Consider the following 13,963-nt stretch of genomic DNA (forward strand, 5'->3'; position numbering starts at 1 on the left):
TAAAGGGTATAATGCGACGTTCACTTGCAGAACACAAGCTTCTAGAGGCACGTAACTCTGAAGTAATGAATTTAGGTAAAGGGGTGTATATTATATATTTATGTTATTTATCATATTCATAAATACATTTATGCTGTATTTATTCTCCCGTGTTCAGCGTGTGAGTACTGTCTGCGTGCTCTGGAGACAGCGGAGGAGAACGCCAGGCGCTTGAGCGGTCTTCCGGCTCTCAGTCTGCCTCATCCGGAGCTGTGTAAAGTGCGTCCGGACCGACACCAGGCCTGTCCACACTGTCAGGTACACATGAGGATATGTTCATCTAGTGTTGGATTCAGGTGTTGCTTCATAATCTGGTTGTTGGCCGTTGATCGATTTCACTGATGATGGAAATTTCACTTAATATCTGTTGTTCAGAATGTAATGTGTGCACACTCTTGCTCTTGTAGATATTAAGAGAATTAAAACAATTAAGAAATAAAAAAGACTACGTGATATTAATAACCCTGTAAAGCCTGACATATGAAATAATAATCAGATTTTTTTTTTAAAATGGAACTGTTTTTGAACCTTCAAAACAAAATATAGAGAATTTTTTTTTTTCTTATGGATCTTTTTTTTTTAACAACATTTGGACAAAATACAAAAAAGTTTGTATGTGTGTTTTATGTTTTGTATCATATTTGATAAATCAGCCTTTTATGGGTCATATAATATGATATAGTGAGAGTATGCAGCTCATATTGGCGGAAGAAAAAAACACAGAGGCTCAAACTGAGCGAAAATCTGCAATTTGGTGCAATTGCTGATATTCATATGGCCAAAAAGTAAGATGAAATTCTGATGCTTGTAATTTAAATCAGTAAGACTTTATAACAGTATATCATAAAACGCATGTTAATATCAGTCATAACTCTATATCTCCAATAATATGTCTTGGTAAGAGGATTTTGAGAGGGTTAGTTTTATGGTCAAGGCTCTGTAGTTTTTATTGTGGGGGCAACGCATATAATGCAACGATTATTCAGAGATAAATAAACGTTCCTCAAAAGCCTGATGTATCATATTTGAGAGTTGCATTTACATTTAGTCATTTAGCAGATGCTTTTATCCAAAGCGACTTACAAATGAGGACAATAGAAGCAATCAAAATCAACAAAAGAGCGATACATGTAAACATGTAAATATTAATCATTAGGTGCCATGTTAATACCACCGATTTATTTACATAGTTCCATAATTCCATAATTTCCATCTATTCTCATTTCAATTTCAAAACTCTTAGTCAACAATCCACAATAATTGCTCAAAAAGTTCACAGAAGTCTCATTATTAAAAAAATAAATATATAAATGGATAAATATTACATTTTCGTGAAAACCTAGTAGAAATATCTTCATACCACAATTACATTTAACACCACATTTTTCATACAAAGTATCTACTTTTTAATAATGGCTTTTGGGTTAAAATCATGGTTTCTGGAAATAAATGAAACATTTTAATTTTTAAAACGATTTTTATAAAATATGATGAAAAGTGATAGTAAAGACTTATATTGTTAGAAAAGATTTCCATTTTGAATAAATGATGTTCTTTTTAAATTTTTATTCATTAACGAATCCTGAAAAACGTATCACAGGTTCCAAAAAAAAAAAGTCATTTTTAAAATTTGTATTAGTTTGCACGCATGTATGGAAGCCCGTTTCCGCCACTGAATAAAAAATAAAAGAGGTAATTGCGACTTTTTATCTCACAATTCTGACTTTTTTTCTCAGAATTGCATGATATAAACTCGCAATTGCGAGTTAAAAAGTCATAATTGCGAGATATAAACTCACAATTTTGACTTTTTTTCTCGCAATTCTGACTTTTTTTCTCAGAATTCTGACTTTTTTTCTCAGAATTGTGAGATATAAACTCGCAATTCTGAGAACATGTCAGTCTTTTTTCCCCCCTCAACATTAACTCGCAATTGCGAGTTTATATCTCACAATTCTGTGAAAAAAGTCAGAATTGCGAGAAAAAAAGTCAGAATTGCGAGAAAAAAATCCGAATTGCGAGTTTTTATCTTGCAATTCTGACTTTATAACTCGCAATTACCTTTTTAATTTTTTTTTCCAGTGGCGGAAACGGGCTTCCATACGCATGTCAGCTTATGATCAAACAAAATGTTTATATTTTGTATATATTATATATGATAGTTTCTATAAATTTCCCCAAATTTCCAATGAATTCCCATAAATTCCTGTTAAATTTCCAACTTGGGATATTTCCAAAATCCCCCAGATTGAGTTCCCATGGAAGGCTTGGGGAAACCCCTGTGTGTGACTGTGTGTGTGTTGTTCTCTTCAGGTGATGTACTGCAGCGCTGAGTGCCGGCAGGCTGCATGGGAGCAGCACCACAAGCTCCTGTGCCTCGGCCCGTCTCACCACGATCCCGATCATCCAGTCAACAAGCTGCAGGACGCGTGGAGGTAAATGCTCTCTCATGCACTGAAAATGTCCTGCAGAACTAGGGACGAAACGGCTTGACGATAAACCACGATAAAAAGTCAGGCGGTTAGTATTACCATATCACATTTTAATTATCATTAAAACAGTGCTTGATTATCGCGATTTGAAAAACTCTGGGTAAATACTAATCATTTAATCCCACCGATTAAGAAGGTTTTCATTTATAAAGCTGTAAAAATCTTACTGACTGGTGTTTTAGTGCATTTCCTGCAAATATGGAAAAAATAAAGGGTCTCAATTAAATATGTGCAGTGGTTAGTGCAAATTGTCACATGACCAGAGCAGGTTACTTCCTGTTTGCATTTATTTTATTTTTTATTTATTTAATCATTTAGCAGACGCTTTTATCCAAAGCGACTTACAAATGAGGACAACAGAAGCAATCAATTGTAGTATTAAAACAACTAAAAACAGATCCAAAACTAAAAGCTAAAACTTTATAAATACTACTTATACACATTTTAAAAATAAAGAAATTAAATGAAAATGACAAATGCATACAACAAATTTTTCAAAACGTAACATGTAAATGAAAAACAAAAAATAAAGCTAAAAACAATTCAAAATATTAAAGAACAAAAGGTATGAGTATAATAATGATTCTAACATAACACTAAGCCAAACACCAAAAAAACAACTACATGTTGTTTGTACGTTTGTACACATACACATATATATATATACATACACGTTTATAAATTCAATATATATATATATTATTTCATTTCCATTTAGTTTGTTGAAGTATTCAAATAACTCAAATAACTTTAAATAAAACTAAAAACTTAATAAAAGACCTATACAGACATAATAAATTCAGACATCATTTAACTTAAATTAAAATAAATAACAAATACAAATAATACAAATCAAACGACAGTAGTTTATCAGTAATCCTAAAAAAAACACTGCCAAACACACATGCTAAAAAACAACAACTTACACATAGTAAGAAATGGTTATAAAAACTGAAACAAGTAGTAGGATTTTTGCATCATGAGAAGATGATGGCTGCATCAAAGCTTGAAAACGAAAGGTTAGTAAAGTATGTTAACATTAAGATATGTTACATGTTATCTTTAAGGTGTCTAGTATTAATATATGAATTCACAATTATATTGTTTTGTTGAGTGTGGTGTGGTCATAGAATGAGGAAACATGTTGATGGTCACAATAGTGCATTCAGGTATACTTCAAATGTCAGAAATAAGTTACAATATTGATGTTGTAATACTGGTAGCACTAATATAACAATTTTATGATATATGTTACAATAAAGTAACAATTTTGAAACACGTTGATGGTTGTATTTGATCTCAGCATTCCTATCAGTGTTGTATACGGGTTTTTATGCATAATAGTAACCCAAGAATGCGATCAAACAGTTGCGATCAAAATAACAATTTTGAAATATGTTGATGGTTGTATTTTTTTATATATTTTTTTTAATCTCAGTATTCCAGGAATCCTGTGGGTGTTGTATAAGGGTTTTTATGCATAATAGTAGAATGTGATCAAACTAAAATAGTTTAAAATAGCTGGGCTAAGATATATAAAAAAAATGAATTACTGCAGAAATATGTTAATTCAATATACACATTATCCCACCGACCATAAAACAAAATTTTCCACACACTTTTACAAAGTTTTTTCAAAAAAATTATTTGATTATTTCAAAGGGTTACTAATGAAACATCATTTGGATATTTTCATGTCTGGGAAAAATGTGGGATTAAACGGACTAAGCAAAGTTAGCAAGAGTCTCGCGCAGCATGCAGCAAAGGTTTGGTTTTGTTTGAAAGAATAACGGAAGGCAGAGTGCTGAGAGAAATCACATGCATGCATAAGCGGTAACCTACTGTCTTCAGAAAAGTTAGGATGGCATTTTCTTTTCATATTTCCTCCTTGTAACGCCTGTTAATGTAGTGTTACTAAGAGCAGTTACCGTGGAAACCGCTCTATTTCTGCTGTTCCATCAGCGCCACCTGCTGTCAGACAGTGGAGTTACATTTTCATTCAGTCTGTCTGCGTTTGTGTTCAGACCAGTGTGGAAATGGGACCACATTTTTGTTGTAAATCTTAACATGTAGATGGAAAACAAACTAATGTGCATTCAAAAAATCTCAACACTTCGGATAATAAGGTAGCCTATGTAGAATTGTTTATGGAGCAGATAAAATGCCTGTAATTTATCATTTTGATTCATCCTTTTCCTAAAAACATTATCATTATCATTTTATAAAACTTTTTTTTTTTTGTCAACTTTACTTGAACATGTGGAACGTTATCTTGTAAGTCACCCAACCAATATTTTTTTGTTTGTTTAAAATCCGACCATCATTTTTAAAGGGGTGGTTGATTGCGATTTCACTTTTTTTAACGTTGTGTAAAGTTGCTTTTTGAGCATTAACAATATCTGCAAAGTTGCGGCGCTGAAAGTTCAATGCAAACGAAGATATCGCCTATTAAAATTCTGGAGGTTAATGCCTACAAAAACGGCTTGTAGGGACTACAACGAGTTACTTCCGGGGTTTGTGACATCACAAACCCAGACAAACCGCGCCCCCGGAAACATGCAACAAATTTTAATTGTTTTATGCAAACAAAAAGTGCATAGCGCTGCTCATTATATTTATTGTTTGTTGGTTTTCGACATTAAATTAGGTGATATGATTTCATTAGCACATTTTAATAATACCGTGATAATATTGATGATCATTTTGGCATCAGTTTCATCTCTATGCAGAACATTAGAGAAGTTTTGCAGATTGCTTTGGTTTGAAGGCTGCTGGTGCAAAGGCCTTGAAATGTATGACTCTACTCTTGAGTTAAACTCTTTTTTATTTTATTTTATTTTTTGCATCTTATCCAGGAGTGTGCACTACCCTCCGGAAACGTCTAGTATCATGATAATGGCAAGGATGGTGGCCACCATCAAGCAGGTTATTTTCTTTTTATTGGTCTAAATAATTGTCTAAAAGGATTGTTTACATGAATACATTTTTAGTAATTATGGAAGATTGTTTCCACCATTGAATAAAAAAAATAAATAAAGGTAACTGACTTTTTATCTTAAAATTCGGACCTTTTTTTCATAATTTTGAGATGTAAACCCACAATTGCAAGTCAGAATTGCTAGAAAAATAATTTGCAATGACCTTTTTTCATGTTTTAATTCAGTGGCTTCCATAAGTAAATGTGAAATAATTGCTAAGAGTTTTTTTTATTGTTTTTCCAGGCTCAAGATAAGGAACGCTGGCAGAAGTTGTTCTCTCATTTCTGTAGTCGCACAGCAAACGAAGAGGAGGAAATAGCTCATAAATTGTTGGGAGAGAAGTTTCGGGTAAATTTATAGTCTTTTGACTCCACTACACTCTAATTTGTTTGTACATTGTGGTAACACTTTACTATAAGTTTCCATTAGTTAATGTTAATGTATTAACTAACATGAACAATGCATGTATTACAGTCTTTGTTAATGTTAATGAAAATACAGTCGTTCGTGTTAATGCACAGTGCATTAACTAATGTTAACAAGCACAACTTTTGATTTTAATAATGCATAGTAAATGTCGAAATTAACATTAGCTAAGATTAATAAATGCTGTAGAAGTATTGTTCATTCTTAGTTCATGTTAACTAATGAACCTTATTGTAAAGTGTTACCTACGTTATTAACAGATCTCAAATTTGCCTATTTGGAGAAAGACAGAGTGCTTTTTTAAACGGACGTTAGTGACAAATTAATGATTTCTACAATGCAAAATATTGATTCACATCCTATAAGTCACTAAGTGAAAATGCCCCAAAATACAGTGTTGTTATTTTTTCAGGGACAGCTGGCCTTGCTGCGTAATCTCTTTACCACCGCGCTGTACGAGGATCGTCTCAGTCAGGTCAGACTCGCATTAATCTGTCTGTATCTTTACTGATTTAATTCATACGCAAACGTGTCACATGAACATACATTACCTTTCAAAAATTTGGGGTTGGTAAGATTATTTACATTTTTTCATTCTAATATGCTAATTTGCTGCTCAAGAAACATATCTGATTAATATATATTTTTGTATATTTTTTAAAATATTAAATATTCTTTGACTAAAAATGAACAAAAAGTCTTTTGTACTAAATGCATTTCTCTACTGTCACTTTTGATTCTTTGCTTTAATAAAAATCTTAATTTCTTTACAGTAACACTTTACAATAAGGTTCCATTCGTTAACATTAGTTAACTACATTAGTTATCATGAACTAACAATGAAAAATACTTCTAAAGCATGCATTTTTCTTAGTTATTTAATTTCAGCATTTACTAATGCATTATTAAAATAAAAAGTTGTATCCTTTAATGGTCACACTTTAGTTTGGGATCCAATTCTCACTATTAATTAACTAACTATTAACTACAACTTCTGCTTCAATAAACTCCTAATGTGCTGCCTATTGATAGTTAGTAAGGTAGTTGTTAAGTTTAGGTATGGTGTAGGATTAAGGGATCTAAAATATGGTCAGGCATTAATATGTGCTTTATAAGTATTAATAAACAGCCAGTATGCTAGTAATATGCATGCATAGTTAATAGTGAGAACTGATCCCTAAACTAAAGTGTTACCCTATTATTTAATGGACCTGAGCTAACATGAACGAACAGTGAACAGTTGCATTTTTATTAAATAATGTTAACTAAGATTAATAAATATAGTAACAAATGTCTTGTTCGTTGTTAGTTAATGCATTAACTAATGGGACCTTATTGTAAAGTGTTACCAAAAAAATCTTACAGAACCCAAATTTTGAAGGCTAGTGTTTATTTTCTTAAATACAATATCTGAAAAAAAGAAAATGTATTGATACCGGTAACTGACACTAGGGGGAGTTAACACCTGTTAATTGGTCAAATAGACTTGAATCTGGTTAAATACTAGTTGATATATCACTGCTTTTTGCCCATGTGATGCCTGAAGATTGTAATAGAGTGTAAATGAGAACTGAGTCTGTTCTTTGTGATAGTGGTTCACCCCAGAGGGGTTTCGCTCTCTATTTTCACTTGTCGGGACCAACGGTCAGGGTATTGGCACCAGGTAATATCCACTCAATGCAAACTTTATTATTTATTTTTTTTACCATAGACAAGTGTGCAGTCAAACAATATTTCTCTGTAGTTCTCTGAGTCAGTGGGTTCATGCGTGCGACGCGCTGGAGCTTCCCAGCCAGCAGAGGGAGCAACTGGATGCTTTCATCGACCAGCTGTACAAGGACATCGACAAAGGTCATTTTTCACAGACTCCCACCTGTTCATAGAGCTCGGCCCCTCACACATTGATCTGTATACCTGCCACGACTGAATCCATCTCTGCATTTGACATCTGGCTCCTCGAGCCTGAGACTGAGACACACATTTTACCACTTAGACGGCCATCGATCTGTGTAAAATATGATTGTTTTGTGCAGAAGTGTGAAATAAGTCCAAGAGATGAAAGACCGTTTTCTTTTGCAGAAACCGGCGATTTCCTCAACTGCGAGGGCTCTGGACTTTTCCTGCTGCAAAGCTCTTGTGAGAACCATCTTTATTCGTATTGGCACGTCTTTCAGTTTGCACAGCTGTGATATTTTCATTTTACACGCAAGCTGACTTTGAGGCGCGAAAATCAGGTCAGCTTAACAAATGTGAGCCTGGAGCACAAAACCAGTCTTAAGGGTCAATTTTTTAAAATTGAGATTTATACATCATCTGGAAGCTGAATAAATAATATTTCTAGTGATGTATGGTTTGTTAGGATAGGACAATATTTGGCCGAGATACAACTATTTGAAAATCTGGAATCTGAGGGTGCAAAAAAATCAAAATATTGAGAAAATCGTCTTTAAAGTTGTCCAAATGAAGTTCTTAGCAATGCATATTACTAATCAAAAATTAAGTTTTGATATATTTACGGTAGGAAATTTACAAAATATCTTCATGGAACATGATCTTTACTTAATATCCTAATGATTTTTGGCATAAAAGAAAAATCGATAATCTTGACCCATACAATGTATTTTTGGCTATTGCTACAAATATACTCCAGTGACTTAAGACTGGTTTTGTGCTCCAGGCTCACAAATATGTAGCAATAGTCAAAAAAACATTGTATGGGTCAAGATTATCGATTTTTCTTTTATGCCAAAAATCATTAGGATATTAAGTAAAAATCATGTTCCATGAAGATATTTTGTAAATTACCTACCGTAAATATATCAAAACTTAATTTTTGATTAGTAATATGCATTGCTAAGAACTTCATTCGGACAACTTTAAAGATGATTTTCTCAATATTTTTGCACCCTCAGATTCCAGATTTTCAAATAGTTGTATCTCGGCCAAATATTGTCCTATCCTAACAAACCATACATCAGTGGAAAGCTTATTTATTCAGCTTTCAGGTTATGCACAAATCTCAATTTTGAAAAATTGACCCTTATGACTGGTTTTGTGGTCCAGGGTCACAAATGAGGCCTGGTGATTGTGAAGATTTATGCTGGTTTTCTGTGATGCACAGGTAACCACAGCTGCGTTCCCAATGCAGAGGCGTCTTTCCCCGACAACAACTTCCTCCTCCACCTCAGCGCCCTCAGCGACATCAGCCCCGGAGAGGTCAGACGAGCATGTTGGATAATATTCTAAAGCCTTGAGTGTTTCATTGTTGCTAGCAATTACAGTCTAGACTCTGGAGGTTGGAGCAGTTTTGGCTGTTTGTCTGATAGATTGAAAAGGCCTGCATTCATAGCGCTACTGTTCATGTTGCACAGACTTATTTTTTTAATAGGTTTGTTTATCTGAATCATATTAGCCAGTGCATGGCAGCTTTTTGTGAATTTGTAATGGCTTTCAGCGCCGAATTCACATTGTAGTTAAGAAAGAGAGGGTTATGAATTTTTATAAGGTTACCTAATGCCAGATTTGTTGCACAGTGACCATTTATTCTTATGTTTTGCAGAGTTGTGTGTCAATCTGAACTGAATTGAGAAATGCTTTTTAAATTCCAATTTGGTTCCTGAATTTGATTTGAGGTGAGGTAGCAAACAGGATGTGGAATTGCAAGGAAGTAGAATTAAATGGGGAAAAATGTTAAAATTTTGGGAAACAAACGTAGATGCTCTACCATTCAAAAGTTGAAACACTAATTTATATTTACTGAGAAAGCATTAAATTGATGGAAAGTGAGAGTAAAGACATAATTTTGTGAAAGATTTCTATTGCAAATACATGCTGTTCTTTTGAACTTTCTATTCATCTGTGAATCCTGAAAAATAAAATGTATCACAGTTTCCAGAAAAATATAAAGCAGCACAGCTGTTTTCAACACTGATAATAATCAGAAATGTTTCTTAAGCAGCAAATCGGCATATTAGAATGATTTCTGAAGATCATGTGACACTGAAGACTGGAGTAATGATGCTGAAAATTCAGCTGCGCATATATTTTAATGTATATTAAAATAGAAAAACTTTATTTTACATCATAATAATATTTCACAATATTGCATTTTTTCCTGTATTTTTTATCAAATAAATGCAGCCTTGATGAGCAGAAGAAACTCCTGTAAAAACATAAAAAATCGTTCTGATCCCAAACTGTTGACCGGTAGTGTATATTCACAGCTATTCTGAATTGTAATAGTATTGCACAATTTTACTGTATTTTTAAATGCATAAGGGACTTCTTTCAGAAACATAAATCGTACAAACCCCGAACTTTTGAACGCGAGTATGTTTCCATACAGTGATTGTGTACGAGGTGTCTGCCGGGCTCCAGACAGAACAAGAATAAATTAATAGTATGAATAATGATTTAAATTTTGCTCTGTTGGTGAGCATCTGGAAAAATGAAATGTTCACTGACTTTGAGAAAAATGCTGAAGTAAGTAAAGAAGTAAGACCATGAAAGCCGTCAGACCCGCAGAGTGCTTTCATGATTCTGGCCAAATTATAAAACAGAAAGCCGATTATTTCTCTACAGCTCAATTCCCTCAATTCATCATGTAACTGTGAAAGAATTGAGAACGGAATTGCTTCATTGTTGATTGTCCCATGCATTTCTCTCCTCCTCTCTGCAGGAGATCTGTATCAGCTACCTGGACTGCTGCCAGCGAGACAGGAGTCGTCATAGCCGGCACAAGATCTTGAGGTAAACCAATGCAATCCCTTGTTTAAGCATTCTGTGTGAAACAGCTGAGTCTACCTCCAGAGAGGATCAATGGCCTTGTTCCCTGGCAGCAGCTCTGGGCCTGGATAACCACAGGGGCCCTCCGCTGGCTTGCTGCTGGGGCCCTGCTCCACTATTGATCACTTACCTGTCAATCACAGCAGCTATGATGACCAATGAGGGTTTGCTCGGAAACCCCACTTAATCTATATTCACTTTATTCCTGTGAAAAGCCTGACTTCACCTTGAGAAGAATCGCCGATCTTCGTGGATGTGAAGTCGAGATCAGAGACGAACCCCCCTTGGATCTGATGGATATGATTTATCTTGTTATGGAATAAGTGTAGATTGGAAGCCCTAATGGACCGAACACTTGAGTGTGAAAGATTAATGATGCTGACATTTTTAATATTCAGCATTCAAACCCTTGTATTAGGATTTCAGGTAGCACTTTATTTTAAGGTGTCCTTGTTACATATGTTACATGTACTTACTGTTATAATAACAATTAATTATGCAATAATTACATGCAAGTAACCCTAACCCTAACCATGTAGTAAGTGCATGTAGTTAATTAATATTACTCAGTGCTCATATGTGACCCTGGAGCACAAAAGCAGTCTTAAGTCGCTGGGGTATATTTGTAGCAATAGCCAACAATACATTGTATGGGTCAAAATGATCGATTTTTCTTTTATGCCAAAAATCATTAGGATATTAAGTAAAGATCATGTTCCTTGAAGATATTTTGTACATTTCCTACTGTGAATATATCAAAACTTAATTTCTGATTAGTAATATGCATCGCTAAGAACTTCATTTGGACAACTTTAAAGATGATTTTCTCAATATTTAGATTTTTTTGAACCCTCAGATTCCAGATTTTCAAATAGTTGTATCTCGGCCAAATATTGTCCTATCCTAACAAACTTCAAAATAAAAGCTTATTTATTCAGCTTTCAGATGATGTATAAATCTCAATTTCGAAAAATTGACCCGTATGACTGGTTTTGTGCTCCAGGGTCACATATGTATAATTACACTGGAACAAGGACACCTTAAAATAAAGTGTAACCGGATTTTATTTATTTATGTACTTACTTGCTGTTCTGGATAGTAACTGAGTACATGTAATCTGGATAGATTCCAAAAATTAAGTACTTTTAATTCGATTATATTACACTTTAAAATACTCCTAATCAAACTTTTTTGTCAGCCGAACCTCTTTCACCTGATATATTTACTTGAAGTACCTTCTGAGATTTTAAGGTAATAATTTAGTAATTAAGTAACACATTTGCATGTTCACGGTTTTCTGGTCACATGACATGCAGGAAAACAAATGCAATATTACAATTTTTTTAGTACGTTTTTTATTTTGATTGTTGTTGTTTTAAAATGACTTATTTTTAATGATTTATTTAATCATTAGCTTTTCATTAACCTCGTTTCTTCGTGAACCCCAGTTTGGGAAACCCTGACGTAATGTAATGTTTAATGCACTTCATGTTGTTAATAACGACGAATGGAATATATTTTCTTTCTCTTTGTATTTTATATAAATATGGTACAAGATTATCCTATTTAAATCAATGTGATAAACGAGTTAGGTCAAAAGTAATCTAAAAGTAAAATGATTATATTACCTCTACTGTGTAATGTAATGGATTACGTTACTGACTACAATTTTTGTCATGTAATTTGGAATCAGTAACGGACTACGATTTCTACCCAGCACTGATTGTTTGTTTGCTTATTTTATTTTTGAATAATCTTCACAGTTCTTGTTTCTGACAGGGCAAATAAACAACCATTAAAGCAATTAGGCAGAACGAGACAGTATATACTCTAAAAAATGCTGGGTTGTTTCAACCAAACTTTGGGTCCAATATGGACCCAACTTTTGGGTTAAAATTTAAAAGTAAAAATTTAACCCAACGGCTGGGTTAGTCCATATTTGACCCAAAGTTGGGTTGAAACAACCCAGCATTTTTTATAGTGTACTTACCTAGTTTTTCTTACACAAAACTGTTGCATGACTCTTAAAATACTTAGGGGAAAAAAAGAGCTGCATAACAATTCTTACATTAATTTTTTTGTGTATTCAACTGAAAATATAAGCTAAATCTGTTTTAAATAGTGACAGAATTGTGATTTTGGATTTTGGCTTTTTAAATGACAAACTACATAATTTCCCCCTCTGGTTTTCAGGGAGAATTACTTATTCGTCTGTTCCTGTCAGAGGTGCACGTCCCAGATGGATGATGCTGATATGACATCGGAGGAGGAGGAGGAGGAGGAAGGTGAAGGTGAAACAGAGGGAGACGACATTGAGGACGAAATGACAGATGTGTGATTTCACGCCGGTTCAACCACCTCACTTGTTTGTCTGTGGACCTTTCCGATGTGATCCTGACCCCCATCACATGGCCTAATAATCTACAGCAGTTGAGAAGCGAACATCACACTTACAGTAGCAGTACGGTTAACTGTCTGGCTGTTATAAACTTAATATCAAAGCCTATGCAAAATATAAATGCGCTGTTTTTATCATGTGCTTTTTTTGTCATGATTTCTACCATGCAATGGGTTAAAGTAGCTCCAAACGCACACACATACAAAAAAACTGTGACCATGCATGAGACATGATCTGTCTGTGCACTGAGGGGTTATATTATATAGTGACCATCCACAAGAACATGAATTCTCCGTTTTATCACATCTCAGAGAAACTACTCTCATCAGATCGAGAGGAAGAAGAGACCGGCTTCATGTTACTGTAATGTGACGAAAAGATCAACAAGAAATCAAATCTGACCCGGTTTACTACTTATAAATATTTGATCCACACTTGAATTTTTTCTTTTTCAGCTGACGACATCTAGGTCAATAATCAGTGTATAGCCAAATAACGAGTTAGGCATTGTTATAGGCTTTTGTTGAAATCTTGGCAACTGGTAATGTGAATTTAATAAAGGTTATGGCAATAACAGTAGTTATATGCAGTAGCGATAGCACATAACTATATGTTTGAATAATAATCTTTCAAAAAGTGGGCGTCGTTGGGGTCCTCTGCAATCAAGTTTAATAATTTTTGTATTTTTCACTTTTCACAATCCATAATGTCTCAAAGCAGCTTTACATAAAAGGTCTTAACCCAGTGAGTGAGCCAGAATTGACTCTTGTGAGAAAAAAAAAATCCATACGATGTTTAGGGTGAAGGAAAAACCCTGAGAGGACCCAAGTCTTTTTTTAGCATAC

The 13,963-nt window shown here is 34.0% G+C and overlaps 1 protein-coding gene across 1 annotated transcript; it reads left to right on the forward strand.

Annotated features, from left to right (window-relative positions):
• Positions 1 to 133: 133 nt before the first annotated feature.
• Positions 134 to 13,674, forward strand: LOC107676778 (SET and MYND domain-containing protein 5). The gene is made up of 11 exons (XM_016471459.1): positions 134 to 297; positions 2,353 to 2,474; positions 5,387 to 5,456; positions 5,753 to 5,857; positions 6,348 to 6,410; positions 7,528 to 7,598; positions 7,680 to 7,786; positions 8,015 to 8,071; positions 9,057 to 9,151; positions 10,614 to 10,684; positions 12,914 to 13,674. The coding sequence occupies exons 2-11, from the start codon at positions 2,356 to 2,358 to the stop codon at positions 13,056 to 13,058; spliced, it is 903 nt and encodes a 300-aa protein (XP_016326945.1). The 5' UTR covers positions 134 to 297; positions 2,353 to 2,355; the 3' UTR covers positions 13,059 to 13,674.
• Positions 13,675 to 13,963: the final 289 nt, after the last annotated feature.

This window comes from Sinocyclocheilus anshuiensis, unplaced genomic scaffold (genome assembly GCF_001515605.1).
Source record: "Sinocyclocheilus anshuiensis isolate Anshui unplaced genomic scaffold, SAMN03320099.WGS_v1.1 scaffold84, whole genome shotgun sequence".
NCBI classification, from domain to species: domain Eukaryota; kingdom Metazoa; phylum Chordata; class Actinopteri; order Cypriniformes; family Cyprinidae; genus Sinocyclocheilus; species Sinocyclocheilus anshuiensis.